The following is a 22,061-nucleotide window of genomic DNA, read 5'->3' on the forward strand; positions in this document are numbered from 1 at the left end:
TGTTTTTCTGGAGTCGTTTCGTTTTTGCCTTGTGCCAAATCATTACGTATACCGTACTTGTGTTAGTGTGCATGTGCGGTACTTTTGAATACGACCAAAGTATGAACCGATATCAAAAGCCAATGTATGCAAAAATACGCAAGGTCGTGGCATTTAGACATAGTTGCTTTATACGTCGGCAACTACAATCCATTACCGGATTTTAACGCAGTGGCTTTTGACACTTTCGGACCTGTAAAAAACAAAAATCCTTTCGCGGACCAGTGGCCAGAACTTCGAAGGTACGACGGAGTTTAGTTATATTAAATAAACAAATTACAACAGAGTGTAGTTATATACGGGGTCACTAGGTGTTCTAGAAATGTTCGTATGGAAATAACAGCAGAAGGCATTCGCGTCATTGTGTGGATCTCGCTGCTTGGCCTTTGATGCTGTATCTGGAAACTTTCCCAAGAAAACTAGGATTCGTAACATTAGTTGTATACTTTCACTTGCACCAGAACCATATAAAAGCTTAAACAAGTTTATCGCTGCAAAAAAGCTTTATTACAAGATCGAACACAAAATTACCGGATATCTTCTAGTAACATATCTTGTAAACGATCGCAGCATGCCACAATCGTCGGAAAATATCGCATTGCCAAGAACTTCTTAGGACTTAGGGCGATGCTAAAACTTTATTCTTTCTACAAATATTTTAGCAGTTTCTACATATTTCCTGGCACAAATATTCCTCCTGCAGTCATAATAATATACAAATGCAAAAATTGCGTTTGTTTGATTGTGAAAAAGAAGCAGCGTAAAGCAGGTCTCAATTCATTTGTCCGGGCAGTCGACTGCGATGTTTTTTATGAATCGATTTGTTGGGATTGACCTTAAGCACGATTGATCGGAAAATCAACGAAATTGCAGTCACAATACAAACTCAAGACTCATAATTTATTAGACAACGTTAGGGTTGACGGTAAAAAAAGTTTAAGAATCCTTGTTCTATCGCGTTAGTTTTGTAGAAAGCAAAACAGACAAAGTAGGACTTGTTATTTTTACGTCCTACAACAACCTCCAAACATTATGCTCCAAACATATATTTTGATCAACGTTAGTTCTAGCGTTAGTAGCAGTACGCAACACACCGTTTCCAAGGCTAACAGACAAAGCACCAGTCCTTGCCTACACTGGACGCGAAGCAAGATTTTTTTAAGGGGTCCGCGGTAAATAAAGTTCAAGAAACCCTGTTCTAGCATTAGTTTTGTAGTAAGCAACACTAACAGACAAAGTAGGACCGATGGCAGGGCTCGCGTTTTACGAACTTGGCCAGGCAGCTCGGTTCATCGCAGGGCTCAGTAGGGGGCAAGGGAGGGTTGCAAGCGTCACAGGGACATAGGTAACGTACGCGTCGGCAGTTAGGCCAGGCACCTAGACACGGCTGCGGGGGAACTACCAACAAGGAAATATCGATGGCTGTGCAGTAAATCACGCAGTCTCGAAACTCCACGATCGAATGCAATTGATAGTTGCAGGGAAAATTTCCAACGCTGCACGAACGGGTGCGGTTCGCGGTGCCGTGGCCCATTGTGACGTTACAAGTACCCCAGTCACCCCACGTCTCGTATTTGGGGCAGGGGGCTATATTGCACACCCCTTTCTGCTCACCCCTACCGGGACAACCCCCTCCGTCAGTCGCAGAAATACAAGACCTAGACCTGGTGAAATTACCGGGGCCACACTGCAGGTCACAAGGTCCCCAAGCGCCCCACGGGCCCCAATGGGGGCACGCTTTAGGGGTGCACTTTTTCTTTTCCTCCCCCTTGCCATGACAGCCCCCCAAGTCGGCGCGTGGGGTAACACAGCGTCGCGAGCGTTTTCGGACACCCTTTGGGCCACAAGACGTGCTGCAGTCGCCCCAATGGCCCCAGGGTGAGTAGTAGGGCGCCACCCCCGAAAAGGGTCGCCCCTTTGGGGCTTTGGGCCAAGAAATGTAGCAGAAAGTGCGCGTACAGCAGTCCTGGAATGACCCACGTAGGGGTGAAATCCCTGGGAACTTGTGCTGGTGGAAGGGGCAGGGGACCGAGTAGGGGTACACAATATTAAAAGGGTTAAATTGCGGGTACAAGCCATAATGGCGGTAATCGGTAAGCGGGTGCCCAAATACGCCCGTACACCCGGGTAGGTGCTCGCCCCCAGAGGGGTAATATTGCGGGGGGTAATATTGCGGGGGGTAAGATTGCGGAGGGTAATTTGGTAAGGGGTTAGGTGGGTACCCTTGTGGTGGAAATGGGTATTGCGGGCTAGAGAGGAATACCTTTCTATCCTCGCGTAACTTTTCAACACAGTCTTTCCAGTTATCGGCGCCGCATTGACCACTGCGTACCCGGCTCCAAAAAGCGGATTTCACACCCAAGGGCACCGCTTCACTCTTGGCGATTTTGCACAGAAGAAACTCAAGCGCGCCAGCATCTAGGGCCGCATCCACAGCGCAACCGCTACGCCTACAGCTGTGGTAACTGGCCAGAATTTGAGCCGGACTCCCGCTCGCGTTTGCCGCTGCGCACCGTTGTCGGCCGTAGAAGCTGTCGCCTGTTTGCTCTTTCGGCTGGCTAATATCCGGGACTTGGACGGCGCCGCGCTGATCAGGTGGATAGTAGCATTCGTTCGCCAATGCTTTGAAGCAGCCGCCCAGCATCTTGCATTCTCCCTTTGTGATGCCTGGAAATGAAAGGCGTTTATTATTAGGGCAATCATGTGACTGTATACAATCTTTTGCACAACCGTGCTTCATCAAGTTAGATTTTTACTTTGACCTGATGAAGCACATTGTATCCAGCTTATCGTGAATTCAATACAATTTGTTTTATATATTACCACCTGATTATCCTGTTTAGAACTAGACAAGGACGGCCATTTACAAAGATTGGTTTATTAATAAGGAAATCAAGTGGCACTTTTTAAAGACAAATTGTATTGAAATCTTAACAAGCTTTTGCACAACCGTGCTTCATTAGGTCAAAGTATATAGAATTATACGGCCATTTACAAAGAGTAAATATTAGTATGTTTTTCTTTGCATAGACAACGCTTCCGTTGTCCGAAATGATTGTCCTAATATTAGTTTTTACAAATTGGTCTGGATTTGTAGCACCCCCCTTCTCCCCCCCAAAAAAAACATAAAACAATAAAGGGGTCATTTGACAATTATATTGCGGCGGCTCTTTCAACAAAAATGTGCGGTTATTTTTTTCCAAAAGTGGGGCAACACAAGGTTTTTGTTCTTTTAATTGTTCAAGTTAATTGCATGAGTACGTTATTCACCATTTTAGACAGGTAACTAACTTTCGGCAATAATGTGAAAAAGAAACGTACACCTTTTTTCCTGCTTCTAGTTAAACAGACTTAACGGGAGAAAGGTTTGGCGTTCCAAGCCAGGTTTTCTTGTTATAAAGGCTTTGGTTTAGTAACGAAGTCTACGTTCTTTTATAATTTATTTAAATCAACGTTAATTGCAAAACGTCTTGCCAAGTATTTTAAAATCGTGAAAAACTGGATAGTTTGGAAATCAGTTTCATAAAAAAATAATAGAATCCCAAGATTTGTCCGACGGATTTTTTTATTAGAATCGTGAGCGTTTTCCAATTTGCTTGTCAAAACACTTTCGTTATGGGGGTATATATTTAAGGAGTGGGGCGCATAAGTTGCTTTTATGGTTACGCTGCAATGTTAAGTCACAAGGCACGTTATTGACCACGACGTAATAACTCTAGTAAAAAGTTCCATGACCTTTCCAGCCTAGCTGCTTGGACGGCACTCCGAAGTAATTCAGAAAGTTGAGTCCTTTGCAGGAAACGTCATCAAATATGCCTGGGTTTTGCTCGAGGAAGCAGTTCGTGTAAACGCTGTTCCACGACTTTCCTTGCTGTTAAAACATTTTCCAGCTGCTTTAATTCATCTGAAAATAAGCCAAATACCTACTGCATCCTGTTCGTAAAACCAGACTGCGGTGAGGTTTGAACCCACGACCTCGGCCATACCGGGGCCTATCAACTGAGCTACACAGGCTCAAAGAGGAGCAAGTCGAGAAACAAGCATAAAACCAATACTTGCTCTCTGGTAATTCAACTAATTTAATTTGCACCTCAGAGTAAACAGAATTAAGGTCACTATTCTAAATGACTGAAGTTACATACGAGTACTTTGCGATTTGAAATTAGATTTGCAAAAGTTTATTACTCACGGATGAAGTAGCCGCAAAAGCCTTCCTGACAAAGTTCTCGTGTCGTATTACAAGGTGGCAAGTCGGCACGCCGGCGAGAATTCCAGGTCCAGCCACTGTACGCAACTGATGCAGTTGCTGGTCAAAGTAGCATCCAGGATGAAGCTGACAGGCAAATCGACTAAAGTCAAGGTCGGGCCGGTTTTCCCTGCATTGGATTCTAAAAGGTGCAAAAACGAAGGTTATTTTATCGTCACATGTTATCTATCAGGGCAAAGTCGGACTCGGGTTACTGACATAAGTTTGAGTCAAGTTATTTATCCAATTTGACTTTACTTTAATTAAATGAATTATGGACAAATACTGTACCAACCATGATCAAGCTTGTGTTAATCTAACGATCTTTAGACCCAATTTACAAATACTATTAGATATAGAATTTATCAAAACAACTATTAGATCTACCAACCTCAAGCAATACGGAATGTTAAATGGCGGATCTAGCAAAGACAAGATTTTGGAGTTGGCGCGGGTAATGCTGCAATTGTCCGGAAACTTCACTTTTAAAGTATTTTGTCCGATATAGCGGGTTTGGCTTCGAAATCCTGAAAGATTTAAAGTTAAATCTTAAAAACAAAAACACGTCATTCGCTCATAAACTTGAACACCACGATAAATGTGTTAGTTAAAGTTACTGTGTAACGAAAAGTATCAATTCAACCAACCACCCACCTAACCAATCAATCAACCAGACAACCCACTAAACATCCAGGTTAGTCCATCAACCAACCCTTAAATATCGAACCAACATTCAAACTCCAACATTATAACAAACCAACTAACTAATTAAATTTTAAACCAAACTTCTAACCAACCAACCAACCAACCAACCAACCAACCAATAAACCATACTTCTAACCAACCAATAAACCAATAAACCCGACTTTTAACCAACCAATAAACCAGGCTTCTGACCAACCAATAAACCAGACCGACCAATAAACCAGACTTCTAACCAAACAAATTAATTAACCAATCAACCAAACGTCTAATGAACCAACTAACCAACCAAACAATTCATTAACCAACCAACAAAACTTCTAACTGACCAAACAAACCTTTTACCAACCAACCACCCAACAAGTAACCAAACTACTCCTGATTCAAGGTGTACTTACGTTGAAATAAGGACCCGTTACCGCCAGTTAATGATGTTGGTGCATTTGGTATGTCGAACAACATTTCCCTTTCCCATTCATTGTTAGGTGGTACATCAACGTTAACTGTAAAGTAATATAGCGTAAGTCTAAACGATTTTACAACAGTCACTAAAAAGACAGTCTTATAAAAACATGATTGACTAAAATAAATCTGAAATATTACTAATCAGTGACATCTAACATAGTTTCGGTCATTTTCATGGGCTTCCGGTCATCATTTAATGGATTATAATCTTCTAGCTGCTTTTGCTGTGGCCAGTTATATACGAGGCTCAGCCAACGGCACCTATTTAACACTTACAATAATTTCCGAAGCATGCGCCGTAGATCCACGCACAGTATTTGGCCTTTCTGCAAGCTTGCTCGTCCGAAATGTGTTTCCCACTCTCATCGCAAGGACTAGCGCAAGGGACACCTCTGTCTGTGTAGAAACGTTACAAAAAATCCACAAGAAAAGCTGCAAAGTTACAGAAATTAGAAAGCACTAGGAAAACGTAATGATAACTGCAAACTCCGTGGAAAATAAGGATTTTCTATGAAAAACTATTTATTATAGAAGTTTTTGTTAGATTCGTTTGTACAATTTTTATTTTTGTTAGGAAAGCTACCTTTTGGTATTTCCTAGCTGTAGGGTTACAAGGTTGCTTTACATTTTGAAACAAAAATTCGAGAGTTACATGGTTATAACCACAACCCACAGTCGCATTTATGTTGCACAATACCAACCTTTTTATATAAGAATTCAGTCTTTCATATTAGATTAGGATGAAACTATAGCCTACTTCGAACAAATTATAAACTAAAATTTAAACTGGAATAACATTTAATTAATTCCAAAAAAATGTAATCTAAATCGCAGCTTATTCCGACAAGAATAAGGATGACAAATATTCCTGTAGCAATATTGGTACTTTTTAGTACATAGACCTTCCTTTAAACATCCGATGTTTTGGTTAGACTCGGTTTAGACTATAACTACAATTAGAGTATACAAGCCATTTTCAATTTAGAATATAACAGGAGGTCTTGACCTTTTGTATATTTTACCCTTTTAACAAAGATGAATATCAGATTTACTCCCAATATATAAAGTGGTGCTCATTAAAAAAAGTAACAAATTACATCAGTTATATTTAGTGTGACGGCTGCCCTTGTTTTTTACGAGTTCTTCTATGTTTTGTAAAGTAGTAGAAAATGCACAACGAATATCAGATTCAACATGTTAAGTCGGTTTCGTGCTCTATATTTGATATGCAGAGAAGCCGCTTTGCATAAGTTATCGGAGAAAACCGAACCAGAATATTCAGAGCTTCAAACCCTTTCCTTGGATTTACCCCCTAAAACAAGGATATTTACCCCCTTGGGTAAATTTACCCCAAGTTAAGAAAGGCTAGAATAGAACAACAGACGTAATAAGAATATCAAAGCCCATACAGAAGTAGGTATCATCTTCGTTTCGAATAAGTCCTTATTCATTTTCAACAGAACAACAGAGATTTATAATTATGAAATGTACTTGTGTCCAGAATGCCGTTGCGAGCCAAGGCAGTTTCCAACGGACAATCACCGGGTTCCGGCGCAAAGTCACCGGTATCAGCAGTTCCTTTGAAACATAAGAAACTTTTATTCAAACATAAAAATCGTGTTCCAATATGTTGTCTTATTGTCTGAATGCTATAGATATTTTTTCGACCAGCTGCAATATCATTGCCCTGATGAAGATTTCCTCATTGGTTATCCAAACATCAGTATATTTAATAAAAAAAGTATATTTCGTGGAAGAACAATTTTAGAATTTGATTTTTTAAACATTGTTCGACTTTGAGATTTGTTTTGAAACCACAGTACTTACAGTCAGTGTTGCAATTGTCTTGCCAATCAATCAAATTTGAGCGCAATTAAGTGAATGTTTTTAAAGCAGGTATTTACACAAATGACTGGTTCTAAAATTAACTTCTTTAATCAACCATATTTCAGTAAAATGGATGATTTAGATGAATTATATCATTAAAAAATCATATCATGCTATTTGTATCGTTGACACTGACTTGACGTGATTTTTTAAAAATGACTTGACTTAGAATTGAGTTGTTTTAACAAATTGACTAGGACTTTTTTCTTTTCAGAATTACTTTAAACCATTGATAGCAGCTATATACAATGTCGAATGATTCAGTAGTCAAAGCTATAGACATACCACACCTTACATACATGGATATTAAATGGAACACTATAGGCGTATAACCTTACTAAATCAAAGTGGATGGTTTATAAATAGCTAAACTCTGATTTGGAAACCTACCTATTGGACAACACAAACGAACTTCGTAATCCAGGCAAAGTTGATCAGCGTTACGGCAAATAAAACCAACACTGTTGCTCATCGTTGAAGGTTGCTTGATTGTATAATTGTGAAAAGGCCATATGTCATTGAAACGAGCGGATCTTGCATTTATTTGCGTTGGTCCCGGGCAAAATGCTTTTCCGTAGACCCGCCGAAAGTTGATGAGAGTTTCAAAGTCCCCAGTTCCAACGCTCGGTCGATCCACGTTCAGCCAATTGCTCCATCTGCGTCCGGGGCTACAATAGCCTACAAAAATAAAGCGCTGTAAAAGCAGCCTCATTACTTTTATACGCATGTGTGTAATTGTGATCTACGACCAGGACTGCGGAGTCGGAACTCGGTGATGTTGGTAGGTTTTGCTAGAGTCGGACTCAGGACTCAGGACTCGGGACTCGGGACTCGGGACTCGGGACTCGAGTAAGACCACGTAAAACAATTCGAGTCCCGAGTCCGACATGCGCATGGGCAGTACCAGATTTTGAAACTGACATATTTGTCAACTGTAGATTGTAAAAGTGTAATAGCATAATATGGTGGATATTTCCCAACCATGTATTGTGAGTGGATGAATGATATGACAGCCTTATGCGGGAATTGCTGAATATTCACCGTCTTTGGTTACGTAAATGGGTGAAATACAGGTTGTAGAGTCGGGAGATGGACTCAGGACTCGAGGAAATTGCATTTAGCCGTAGTCGGACTCGGGAGTCGGACTAGGGTTATTTTTAACCTACTCCTGTGTATGGCACCATCAAAGTCTCGATGTCTTTGGATTCTGCTCGCAAAAACTGTTGTAAATTCTACGCGCAGTGCAAAAGAAACTTCGTTTGCTATAGCATTTCTACACATGTGTCTAACTGTCATCTATGACTCTCGTATTGATTAGGACTTAAATGCAATTAGTTTTTGACAAAGTACAAAGTCAGGTCAAGTATTATAATTATAATTGATAAATCTTAACATCACTGGATGCTACACAGCTTTACCAGGTGGACAAACTGGGCCTTTGCAAGAACGGCTGGCTGATGAAGAGCCGACGCAGGAAGCTTTATTGCATTTTCTTGATCTGCTTTGAAATCCTCTCTGGCCGCAATTTGTCGCAGAACACTTGGACCATGAGGACCAGGCGCTCCAACCTGAATCAAATAGTCTCCCAAAGTTACGTTATGATGTTATACGGTACAGCTTCGATAGATCCTAAAAGAGGCACAATGTTTAAAATGATAAAAAATTAACCTAATTTTTACACTGATGATGACATGAGGTATTGCTGAAACGTCTGTAAACTGCGGAATGTCGATTTTATCCAATATTATGGCTGAATGATCAAACACAGAATAGTGCACTAACAATCCGATGCCCAAACAGCGAAGCACAAACGGCGCCGTTCCAACTAGGTCGCCTAAACGTCGACACCAAAACGGCCGATGCCAGACCTAGAGCTACCGATCGTCCCATACCCTTTCGCTACAGTTTTCGGTGTTGTTTGGTCAATTTAGACCTTAATTCGATGAATTTGGGACTTATTACGATATGAAAGACACACACAAAAACATATGTGTTTAATAACATCTGTGATCTAGCCCCTCGGAAGTTGCTTTATGACCAACGATTACGGCTTCCGTATCAATAGTACACCGAAAAGCCATCGCAGAAAAGCCATCCTCTCTGAGCCTGCATAGCTCAGTTAGTAGAGCGACGGTCCCGGCTTGACCGGAGGTCGTGAGTTCGAACCTCACTGCAGGCCAGTTGTTTTTCTGGCTTGCTCTGCTTGCATCATAGATCGACAGATTCGGCGAGTCTGCGATGGCTTTTCGGTGTTTTATTCCGATATGCTTAGCTCTTATTCAGACGATTTCAGATCTTATTCTGCCGTTGCTATTACTGTGCATATAGCTTTATTATGTCGTTGGTATCAGTACTACGGTGTTATAGAATATACTGCTTTAGATATTGCTGCCTTTTAGGTCTTATTTTGTGTTCCCTTAAGACGATTTTATAACTGCATATTTGGCTTTATTATGTCGTTAATCCTATGCTATGGTAATATAGATGTCGGCTTCAGATATTGTTGCTTAGTAGGTCTTATTGTGTGCTCCAGCTATACAGCTTAACGTTCAACCTTTACTAGGTAGGGGCTTTGGTGTGAGACAAATACGCCGCATGACAGACGGCTCCGTGCAGGAAGGCTTCATGCATCTTCGTGTCCTTCTTTGTACTCCTCGGGTGCCGTCAATAGATAAACATGTGGTCCAACTGGTCCACCGACTCCACACTGCGCCTATCACAATAAACCGAGGTGTTAAAAGAGAGTATCGCTGGCTTGCACCAATTACAGTGGGCGCGTTGGCGAAGTGGTTAGCGCCACTGACCAGCAATCCTCAGATCCGGGGTTCAACTCCCGGCTGAGCACTTTACGCGCGATGCTTGTGGGCTGAGCACCTGAAAACCGTAGCCCGAAGATCAAGCAGAGAGCGCAAGTCGCGATCAAGTTAATAATCTCTGCAACAGCGCGTCTGCGAGCTGAGCTGGCGGCCGTGCAAGGAGAAGAACGTCTCTCACTACTTTACAGACTTGTATACATGCTAGTGCAATGTATGTTGACGCGTGCATTTTATTGTGATGTATATGTAACGCGCACTCGAATATGTATGTACTAGTTACAGTAGCTTAATACCTATACTTTGGGCAATTGAAACGTACATATACATGAACTGTATAACAAAATACTGGCTGTTGGTCCCCTCCAATTTAGGTTTTAGGATGCAGCAGGCAATGACAATAAGATTGTTTATCGACTCGCTCCCCTCTGAGCCTGTGCAGCTCAGGAGATTGCTAATGTTTTCAAATTTTGCTTTGCTAAACTCAGGGCAGCTCTAGTGTAAACGGGACTTTAAGCAGTAAAACTTACCCGCCTGACAAGCCGTTGAACTGCATCGTCTGTGGTCTACCGAAGGGCCACGGCAAAGAACCGAGCTACATTTTCGATACCTGAACTGTACTCCGTTTCGACCACAGAGGGCCGAGCAAGAGTTCCACGGACTCCAAGTTGTCCAAATTCCACCTGGAAGATAAGCTAGTTGTCAAAATATGTGGTACCGGCTTCGGAATATAATGAATATCTCTATAGTTACTATAGCCAGCGTTAAGTTGTATCTGTACAGTTGAACATTCATCACCACTCTTGTCAAGATAAAACAAAACAACAAATCCCCATCACAAAATATTTTTTATCGTAAAAATTCAGTGTTTAAACGAAGTAGTAAAGCTTTAACTAGGGGTTAAGTGACATACTGGCATAAATTTTAGTTTTTTGGGACTGTTAAACAAATGTAAAGCACCTTCAATCTGAAGAGACGCTAGTTGGTTAGTAAGATGATTAAAATAACCATTACAACAGCAAGGTAAAGCGCTTAGTGATCAAACGTTTAAAGACACGGGGTCACCAGTGAAGCAGTTTGTGCTTAATTATATAGCTGCGGCATGTTAAGGTCCCTGCAGCGGTAATTATCACCGGTCGGTTTGGAGTTTAGACCACCCATTACCCCACAGGTATAGCTAGGGGGCGGCCTGAGGGGCCACGCATAATGTAGTGTATGGCACTTTTGTGATCCGATTGGCGCTGCCTCTCTTCGCGTATTTCAATGATTTTGACCGTGTGAACGCTTGATATGAATGACGCAACAGAAATAGAAGAAAAAATAAAGCACGCTTTAGGTATAGAAACGTAAAATTTGCGGTAGAGATATAACCAATATAACTTTTGCTTGATATATATTTTGCTCTGCCAGATGTTGACCTCCCCTGACTGCACGTCCCTGGACATACGTTTAATAGTATTAGCGGCTTGAATCACCGTGCTATTTTATATCGTGTGTTTTGAGATATGTGAATATGTACTCAACGAGCAATAGGAACTGAGTGAAGTGACTCTGTCTAGAGTTCATTAAGTTAAGGAAAGGTATTTGTATTTTAGCGGCCTGTTCTTTTGGAATCAGTTTTAACTAAGAACAAGCAAGAGACTTAGGCAGCCTTCGGTTCTCGTCTTAAAGAGCCAGCGCCTACTTACCCGTAACTACACTCCTTTAATCGCTAAGGCAACAATTTGCGGAAAAGTATGTTGGTGTCCCGTAATTCATTTAACAGTTGTACATTACTTACGATCTGTTCTCGATGGTCTTGTAGTACTCAGTTCTCAAAAACCTGTAAGGCTCAGTTTAGACTTTCTCAAAAAACTAAAGCAGTAGTTTTCAACTTGTGGTACTCAAGTTTGACTTTAGTGGTACGTTGAGGCTTTCCATGTGCCATTCCAGTATTTTTTTTTGGACAGGAAATTAACCAAGTACATACTGTTAAGCGGCTGCTGTAATTTGCGTTTTGGGCAACATTCAATCGACTTATAATCCTCATTTTTTTTAATTAAGCTTTGCTATTGAATATCGGGCCGTGACATTTGCAAGCTTACGTAATAAACCTCATCCTTACCGTTGATTGTAGATTTTATCCAGGGTAGAAATGACAAGACGTTGGTATAGTAGCCGGGGAAGTGAAACTTGAATCCATCCTTGATGTAAGTCATTCCACAGCCCAAACCGAAACTCACAATCCCGACTTGCATCCACCTTCCCGAAGAGTTCGCCACGTTGAAATCCTGATCACAAACAAACTGTTGAAACAGAGGGATCAGGTGGCACTATGTAAAACAGATTGCATTAAACGCGCAACCGTGCTTCATCAGGTCAAAGCAGAGAGTCGAACCGTTTGACTTTTCCGGTTCAGGTTCGGTTCGGGTTCAAGGATTTTTTCGGAATCCGGTTCAGTTTCGGTTTGGAGTAATTTAAAAGTTCCGGTTCAGCTCAGGTTCAACCATCGTTATTTCAAAACCGGTTCATAAAGTTCCGGTTCAGATACAATATAATTTGCGTTAAATCCAAAATGTGGGTCGATAAATGTAGAGAATAATCTTTGAACTGTAAGTCACTTAATCTCAGTTACGTGACTTATTAAAAAAACAGCAACTCAATATTAAAATATTTAAAAAATAAAAAATGAACGATTTTTTTATTCAATATTCATATTTTTTTCATAAAATTTCGAACATGGCGTAACTTGACTCTGTAAAATAGAAGTTGTGACGTCATGCAGGAGCGAACCGCTTTAATTTACAGGTTCGGGTTCGGTTAAGGTTCAGGTACTTTCAAATTATTCGGTTCAGTTCCGGTTCGGCTCCTTAAAATCTTATAAAAACCGGTTCAGGTTCGGTTACGGTTCGGAAAAAATTGACCCAAAACCGGTTCATAAAGTTCCGGTTCGGTTCCGGTTGGACTCCCTGGGTCAAAGTATGAAAACCTTTGAAATGTCCGGGATAATTTTGTGCCATAGGATTTAACATAACTTGACTTTAATGATTTTGGTCAAATATGACCAATTTAGGCTCGAACAAAGTGTTTTTATTACACAATTAAAGTAAATTAGGCCCAATTTTACCTCAAATTTGGCTTATAAAAACAATTTTTTCGCTCTATCTTACACATTGTTGTTTTCAAGACAGCCCGTGGCGAAAAGTATATTATTTTCTACTTATTAGACCAGGGTTTGTTAAACTGGTGAATAGCTTACCTCAAGGTGAATAAAAGTTTGTTAAGGGTAAACCAACAGATAGAGGTGTTGGATAGGTGTATATCTGTTTTAATTTCACTTTCTATGCTGGTTTAAAATATTTTATTAAACGTTGTCGTTTATTAAAAAAAGATCGGATGATTAAGTTTGTTGCTTTGGTAGATTTTTGGCTCCTTCTATAATTGTAGGTTGGGCACAATATGCTCGGACAAAATGTAGCTTGATATAAGGAATTGCAAAATCAAAACGGTCGACGTTTTGATACGAGCTTGTTTTATCTTCCGTAAAATGTCACAAAACTGATAATTAGATACATGTTCGTATGGAAATATCTTAATCAAGATGCTGTCAATCTACTCGACCTTTTTGGCTTTGCAATTTATTATCAAGCTACATTAAAGCTGCATAATGAAATGAATCAAAGTGTCGTTTAATTAGAAAAAATTTACATTAACTGAAGATGATACGAGCTTGTATCGAAACGTCTTTTAATCAAGATGATGTACTCGACCTTTTTTGGGTTTTTGGAACTCCTAATTGTAGTTGTAAAGGTTTTTTAGCGCAACACATGTAGCTGAAGTGGGAATTAAACAACGCACAAATATCACTATATCGTTATAGTTGGTATTAACAATAAAACTCAAAGTTTAAAAAACAGAGTAAAACCAGGATCAGATATTGTTTAAAGGAATATATATTTCGCCTATACCAGCATAGTCAGTTCCTATAGACAAAGTAAAATACATAATCATAGCGAAGTAATTTGTAATAATAGAAACCTGCTGCCAATGGATTTGGATTTAATATAGATGCTCCCTTGTATAGTTGGTATATGACTGTCATGAAGATCGACCATCGTATCAATATCGTATCTGTATTTCGTTGTAGCACTCTATGAGTCTACTACCCAGCAGCATACACGACTTGTGCACGTGTTTCTCGCGTTGCTATTTCGCTAGTGCCCCTAAGGCGCAGTAATTATTGGTTCACGTTGGAATGCTGATTGCATTCTGCGCCCTATATAACCGTGCGTGTTATTTGTTCTTTCATTCTACTTTACTGATACGTCTATAAGCAATAAACCTTCTACGAATATAACGGCCGTATCGTTTTTCCATTTGGGTGAATGAAATGCAGCGTTCAGTGGTAGAGGTTAACAAAACTACTAAACGTCTAATAATAAAGTTTATTATACGCACCTGCCTAATAAGCGGGCCTCCGCTGTCACCAGCACAAGCATCAACCACTCGACCTTGTTCGTGGCCCAGAGCGCAAATCATTCGCTCGGTAAAGTTGTAATTCCTGTGTCTGATGGCAGTCGTGCACCTGGCAAGCACGAGTGGCAAAAGTCGCAAGATTTAAATTGCATTGCAACTGTAACTTTATGTGGTCTATTTACCTACCTAAAAGGTCACCTTGTGAAAAACATCTACTACCAATATCTTATTGATGACACCATGTAATACATGAACAAGTTAAAACTTATAAGGCGTAATGCTGCTTAACCTTCAAAGGAGATACAAGCCAGAAAGATTTGGCCTTATGCTTGATTTTCCTTTATTGAAAGCTAATCCTTCGGTTTAAGTTATCATTGGTATGCGTGGAGTCAAATAGTACGGTGATCAATGTGACTGTCTTATAAAATTGTTGAGTCTATAAAAGGGGCCACCACTCTTAAATAGGAAAAAATTAGAGTTCAAAGTTAGATTGGAATAGAATTTTGGACTGGGTTTAAACTGAATTAAATCATACAATTTTCTCAACTTCTATCAGAATTAGAATTCATATTTACTGGCATATCACTCCCCAGGCCTAATCACCAGACAAATATATCCAACAGTTATTAAATTGATCAAAACTTGTTTAAGCGCTTACTCTCGCTTGTCTCGAAGGCGGACGATTCCCTGCTGCAACCGTTGCGTGGCAACAGCCCGGGAACGTTGACCAATGGGAGACGAGCTGTGTCCAAAGCCGGTGACCACGTGGACTGTGGAGGACGGGACGTTGTCCGAACCTTTACAATTAAGAGAATTTATTTTACGGTATTTTGCAGTATTATAATGACTTAAGTTAATGACTTGACATATACACTTAAATCACTATTTTTAAATGACATTACTTGACTTGACTTAAGTCTTTTAGACAAATGGCTTGACTTAGACTTAAGTTATTGAGTGTTTAGGGTTTTCATTAAGATGATCAGGGTTGACATTAAGTGTTTTAAATAAACATTTAATTATAAAATTGAGCTATCTTTTGCAAGTTTTGCACATAAAACGATGAGATTGCTACAAGTCATTTTTTCGCTATTTGAATTATTGCTTATAATGGGACGCGTTAACCAATCTTAACGGTTCATAGTTTTATTATTTGATTAGCGGTTTGACTTGGAGATAACTTGCTGTAATAGCTTGACTGGGACTCGACTTCGGCGAGGCAACTGATGGCTTGAACTCGGAGTTGACGTGCTATCATTTAAAAAGACTTGAATTGGACTAGTCATTTCAAATGACTTGTTTACAACACTGTCCTGGCATTTAACTAAATATTGCCTGGCAATAAAATGCGTAGAATTAAATTTCCAAAGATCCGAAGACACCAAATTTCAAACTCCTATTATAACAACATCCCTTGTAATGCGGACAAAACCGCAAAAAACAAATTGTTTACCCAATCGCTCCAAACAGCTTGGGTCATCCCGGATGTAGCCATCTTCGCTACAAGGCAAGCACACTGGCCGGATGTTGGGGTTAAAGGTCACATATCCAGAAGAAGAACCACGAGGTACAAACTGGTTTCCTGACGTCATCAGTTCACGACCGAGTTTGATCTGTCGACAAAAGCTGAACTATACTTGACTTAAGTGCATTTAAGTCGCAGTTTTCAAATCACTTGGCTTGACTTAAGTATTTTGTGCAAAATGATTTGACTTAAGTCTTTTGGGAAAATGACTTGACTTGACTTAAGTCTTTTCACAAATGACTTGGATTAAAATTAAGTGTTTTTCAAGCTTTTTTTCGTAAAATTGGGTTATTTATCCTAATTTTCACACATAAAACGATTCGCTTGCCACATATTGCGTTTTTGGTAATTTTTAGTTAAAATATTGCTCAAAATAGGACGAGTTTACCCAATTTTAGCAGCTAATTTTAGTAGCTAATTTTAGTACCCAATTTTAGTAGCTAATTTTAGTAGCTAATTTTAGTAGACTGGGACTGGACTTAATATTTATTCAAAAAGACTTGACTTGTACTTAAGTTGTTTTGCAAATAACTTGACTGGGCCTTAGGTCATTCTAAACTGACTTGTTTAAAACACTGTGTCGCGGTATCTTTGAATTATTGCCTTGTAAGCAAAGTTTGAAGAAAGATTGTCGCGAATTTGTTTTTTTTTAACTGCGCGGCAAAGTCATTGAAAACACGGAATGAGGAAATACTATACGTTCTAACTCATACCAAGGCAATGTCGTAGTCAATGGATTGCGGTGACAGGACTGCGTCGGTTGAGAAGTTCTCATGGCAATAGATCCTATCTGGCTCAAACACTCTAATCGTCGAATTTTTGTTCGTGAAATCGACTAGCTTCAAATCAAGACGATGCGTACCTGGGCAAAAATATATATTATTTAGAATGGAACGTGTTCAACATTTGTAGAAGTTTATTATTAATTCTTGATTCCAATGACGTCACTAGAATTATACATGCAAGGCATCCTCACTTATTTTTTTATACTCTTACCACGTGGTCCAAACCAAACTATGTGCTACACTTTATATTATATGTTGTATTCGGCCAGCCAAGACGTTTTCTGTCTCTCACGCGGCCCCTTTTAAAACATAATACCCTTGATCTAACGCGAAAGCCACACAAAAGGAGTTTCACAGTGGCTTGCTGCTTACCCAGGATAAGTGTGTAGCCCTTGAATCGCGTCTTGCAATGGAACCCGAAAAGGTGAGCAGCCGTTAAAATCCAGCCATTGCCGATAACGCTTCCACCACCGAAAGTCTTCTTTAGGATCTGAAAGGAAAGAGTGTTACAGTGGTGCAAACAATTCGACAAGTCAAAATCAAGTCATTTCGAATAAATACCAAGTCAAGTCCCAGTCAAGTCATTTGCAAACAAGTCGACTTAAATCAACACAAAACGAGCAGATTGTTATATGTAAAAAACTGTAAATAAATATCCCAAAATGTTAAATGAAAGCACTTTATTTTAACACAAATCATTTGTCCGAAGTCAAATCAAACCATTTCTCCAAATGACTTAAGTCAAGTCAATTCATTTGAATGCAGTTACTTAAGTGCACTTTGTCATTGACTGAAGTCATTACAACACTGGAATGTTATCCCTTGCTCATCGTTTGAGCGGTTGGCCATATAGGCTACCCAAGTAAGTTTTATACTTGTAATTAGTGTTGTAAACAAGTCATTTTTAAATGACTTAAGTCCCAGTCAAGTCATTCGTAAAACAACTTAAATCCAAGACAAGTCTTTTTGAATAAATAACAAGTCAAGTCCCAGTCCAAGTCACCGGTTGCCCACGTCAAGTAATATTTAGAGCAAGTCAACTTCAAGTCCAGCCCTTGTGAAAAAAATGAAACTTTAAATTATGAAAACGTCAAACTCCTCCGATTATTATGAGCAACTCAAGTCAAAAATAACATAAAAGCAACATATAGCAAGCAAATTCTTTTATGTGCAAAACTTAGAACAAATAAAGCAATTTTACGAGTAATTGCTTAACGAAAACAATTTATTTTAACCCAAGTCATTTGTACAAATGACTTAAGTCAAGTCAACAGACTTAAGTCAAGTCAAGTCATTTTGCCCAAAAGACTTAAGTCAAGTCAAGTCATTAAAAAACAGTGACTTAAGTCATTACAAGTTACAACACTGCTTGTCTCACACCTGCCGTTCCTGTGCCGGTTTAGTTCCTGTTTTATTTTATACGCAGTTGGGACAGGCGCGGATCCGGAAATTTTTTTGGAGGGCTCATGAGCTTTTTTCAGGCATGATGCCACAAGTGGAAAATCCAAAAGTAAGGTAACCCTTGGATAAACATGATTAGAAAATATAGGTTTTTTGGGGGCTAAGTGTGGCAAATTTTAATTGCACTTCAACCATTTGGTCGCTGTTACAATAATATAACGAAAGGTATTTCCAAACTGAACTTTAATTAAATAAGGTATTGTGTTGCTTTTATTGCTAACAAATATTTTGGTGATCTCTTTTATCAAAACAATACAGTATCACTCTTGCAATGTTAAATACTGGTTAAAAATGTGTCTGCTGTGGCGACGTAAAATTTTTTAGGTCTATCATTAAAGCTAATTATTTGTCTATTTCAAACCTCCAACGGTCTTGTCTTTCTTGCAATTGCAACTTGCCAGGGCCATTTTCCAGCACTAGAAGAGTTACCTCCTGAAAGTATAAAGATAAAAGATGTTACTGTATTGCAGCCAAAGAGGTAAGGCTATGCCCCCATAACTGGGTTTGTTTTCCTATTTTAACTACGTAAATGCAAAAAAATGGTGTTAAGATAGTATGTCTAAGCCTGTATATTCCTTTTATCCCAAAGGCACCGTGCCCTAAAGTTTCAGCAACTTTAACGATTTGTGTGAATCGTTAAAATCTTTTTAATATAGCTTTGTATTAAAAGCAACATGTCTCTTAACCTTGCTTAACAAAATAAGCGAACTGCGGTGGGGGTTTTAAGGTTACTTCTTTATCGCGTCACGTTTTGACGTAATTTCTGACATCACGTTTTGACGTAAATTTGTGACGTCACGTCTGAGACTTTTTTCATATCGATTTAGTGGTCAGTTCAAAATGCTACCTACTTCTGTATGGGCTTTGATATTCATTCTACGTCTAAACACAAACTCTCTTTTCAAGTTTAACTGCTTAGTTACCTTGCGAAAACAGCGCAAAGTTTTTCCCAGTCGGTTTCTAAACCTCATCTTTCCGAAGCCTATGCATCTTTCGGTTAGTTAGTAGTGATCATGCAAATATACACTCTCTCGTCTTGTTCATAAAGCATAGAAATCCGAAACGTACCTATAACGCGGAATCCAGCTGGTTGCATTTTCCACACAATATCTCCAATATCGTCCGTTTTTCCGCATTTTGAAAGCTTATCTTCTGGCCGATTAGACCCTGCGAATTAAATGCACAAGGGTGTCAATAATTTACACGACCAAATCGGCATTAAAACATACTTATACAAACTCAAACCAGCTTTCTTGTGCTGCTTTGATAGGTTATTATGGTTTAATTGTGTCGCAGTTCCTGATTTACAATGCTTCCACGACGATTTTTACAAAAACTACTCTCAAGAAATACAAAAACTTTGTCAAAAGCCATAATTTGACAAATTTTGACTTTATTAAAACAATTTAACTTTATTGTAAATTTTAACTTTATTTTGACCTATAAACTTCTCAGAAACAGTGCCCTGGGTGCTGAAAACAACTTTATTTTTTGATTCGTGGACAGACTAGGTCCTTTTCACAATTCAATCGTTCAGTTACAAAGGTGTTCAATATATTTGCAGTGGGAGCACTACGAAATCATAAAAACTTGCAATTATCGCACAACATTATATTATTAGTCTTACCTTGTGCATCAGTCTGAGCTATCAGCATCAGTAAATTAGCAGCAACAACAGCAAGCATTGTGGAATGCATGCTGCTCTAGGCGACTGGCGGTTTACGCATTTTAACAATTTCTTAAAGCTGATTTAAGCTGCTTAAGGCTGGAAAATCACCACCTTTTGTGCAGAGTCTAAATTTTGCTGCTAGTATTGAATAAACACCAAACAACAGGCTTTAATGCTGTAACGATTAATAATACTCAACTAAGCCATACCTTTATTTATGTAAAATACACAATATGAGTAAAACTGATCTTACTTTGCTAGGCTAGAACGATATAGACTTACAATGCCAACGAATAGAACATGTTGCCACAAAACAACTTAATTGGTGTACATTTAGCATCGTTTGTAAATATTTTCCTTAATTTAAACAACGATTCTTTTTACAATTATTTATTCTTTTTATGAGTCTGAGTTTGTTTCAACTTGCTCTGCTGAATGATAGTGGATGTTGAAATCAAAAATCTATCCCTAAACATGTTTATTTGCCACGAAATAAAAGCTGTTGTATTTAAACGACAACACACACTTTTAGTTATCATGTATTGTTAAGTTGGCAATACAAAAGCAGTTACACAGCATATAAGGATGCCGCGAAAGGAAAGAGAAGTAGGCTTACACAACAAGCTTGACTGCTTTCTCCGTTTAAAGCCTATCACTGGGAAATTGACAGGAAATTTCGTTTTAGTTTGACACCAAAGAAAGTAGTTGGACTTCGTCAACATTGTTGATTGTATTTGCGCAGTAAAAATAAAATTTTATGCATCATATCGGCTACATCCAGGTTTGTTCCAAAGGACATTTTTTCAAGAAACTTTTTTTTATATTTTTGCTACGGAATATGGCAACTTAAGTCATCGTTATTGTACGATTAAGGTTTTTCTCAAACCGGTTGAATTTGTAGCGAACCGGCGTCTGTATTTGTTATTTACAGTACTGTGTTTGTTGTGCGTGTGCTAAAAGTCTGCTAAAGTCTTTCTGGCGTATTTCCTGTTCCCTGCATCATGCTTGTTAACTGGCTAGTTTTAATCGCATTCCCTTTTACTGCAATGTTAGTTGTATCCGAATTCTACAAAACAACAGTCAACAATGCACACCTTACTGGCAACACGTGTTTTTACTGCGCTGTTAGCTCTTTTATTAAAAGCGAAATATGCTAAATTATGTGAATATACAATATATCTGTAAGCGACCTAACAGTATGCACTTTAAATTACAATGACAGTTTGTTTAGTTTCGATTTAGTGGAGTCAGATAGCACGGTGGTCATGTCTCACCTGTTGAAATATACAAATTTGAGCATGAGGCCTGCGTTGTAACCAATGATTGTATTGCTAATAAAATAACTAACGATTTTACTTTTCTATATATGTGCATTGGAAAGTTTACCACAGAGCTATACCGGTAGTATCTTTTTAGACAAGACAAAATGAAAGAAAAAAGGCACTGAATATTCAAAAGGTGATGAACCTAACATTTGCCGGGGTAGGTAAACTGAGCCAAGCACTCCTTTAGATTTGAGAGGTATTTCACGACGTCTTTGACGTCCTTCTTGGTGATGTAGAAAAAGTGCTCGCAGTTTCCACCTTGACCGAGGATCTAAAACAACGACAGCAAGGTTTAGCAGAGCATATCTTCAAGGTCTTATCAGTGCACGGCGCTGATCTTTGTAAAGAATTGTTAGTGGCTGAGAAGTTAATTACAATCGTTAAATCTTACAACGGTTTCAACAATACGACTTAAATTAAGTCAAGTCTTTTAAAAAAAAGTAAAAAAAGGAAAAGAAATTTTCACCCTGACCGAGGATCTAAAAACGACAACATAGTTTAAAAGTTTAATTTCTAGTTTTTTGGTAACTTTAATTTTAATCTAATTTAGGCAAAAGTAAAAGACTCTAATTTCAGTAACACAAAAGCTTTAATTTGAATTATAAACTCATTGTTAGAAGCTAAAGTCTGCATGCTGCGTTTGGTCACAAAATCTTTTTTAGGCATATTTTAAACCAGGAGTCGGCAAC

At 39.0% G+C, this 22,061-nt stretch overlaps 1 protein-coding gene across 1 annotated transcript; it reads right to left on the bottom strand.

Annotated features, from left to right (window-relative positions):
- Positions 1-1,264: 1,264 nt before the first annotated feature.
- LOC146134858 (uncharacterized) lies at positions 1,265-20,075 on the bottom strand. Its single transcript, XM_083395691.1, has 16 exons — positions 20,006-20,075; positions 19,447-19,545; positions 18,740-18,810; positions 17,290-17,407; positions 16,846-16,994; positions 16,061-16,220; positions 15,266-15,404; positions 14,590-14,716; positions 12,257-12,422; positions 6,944-7,030; positions 5,729-5,848; positions 5,386-5,490; positions 4,677-4,812; positions 4,229-4,427; positions 3,775-3,910; positions 1,265-2,706 (listed from the first exon to the last, which is right to left on the bottom strand). Exons 1-16 carry the CDS (start codon positions 20,073-20,075, stop codon positions 1,265-1,267), a joined length of 3,324 nt encoding a protein of 1,107 aa, XP_083251817.1.
- Positions 20,076-22,061: the final 1,986 nt, after the last annotated feature.

The sequence above is a fragment of the Ascidiella aspersa genome, chromosome 8, assembly GCF_963924565.1.
Source record: "Ascidiella aspersa chromosome 8, kaAscAspe10.2, whole genome shotgun sequence".
In the NCBI taxonomy this organism is placed as follows: Eukaryota; Metazoa; Chordata; class Ascidiacea; order Phlebobranchia; family Ascidiidae; genus Ascidiella; species Ascidiella aspersa.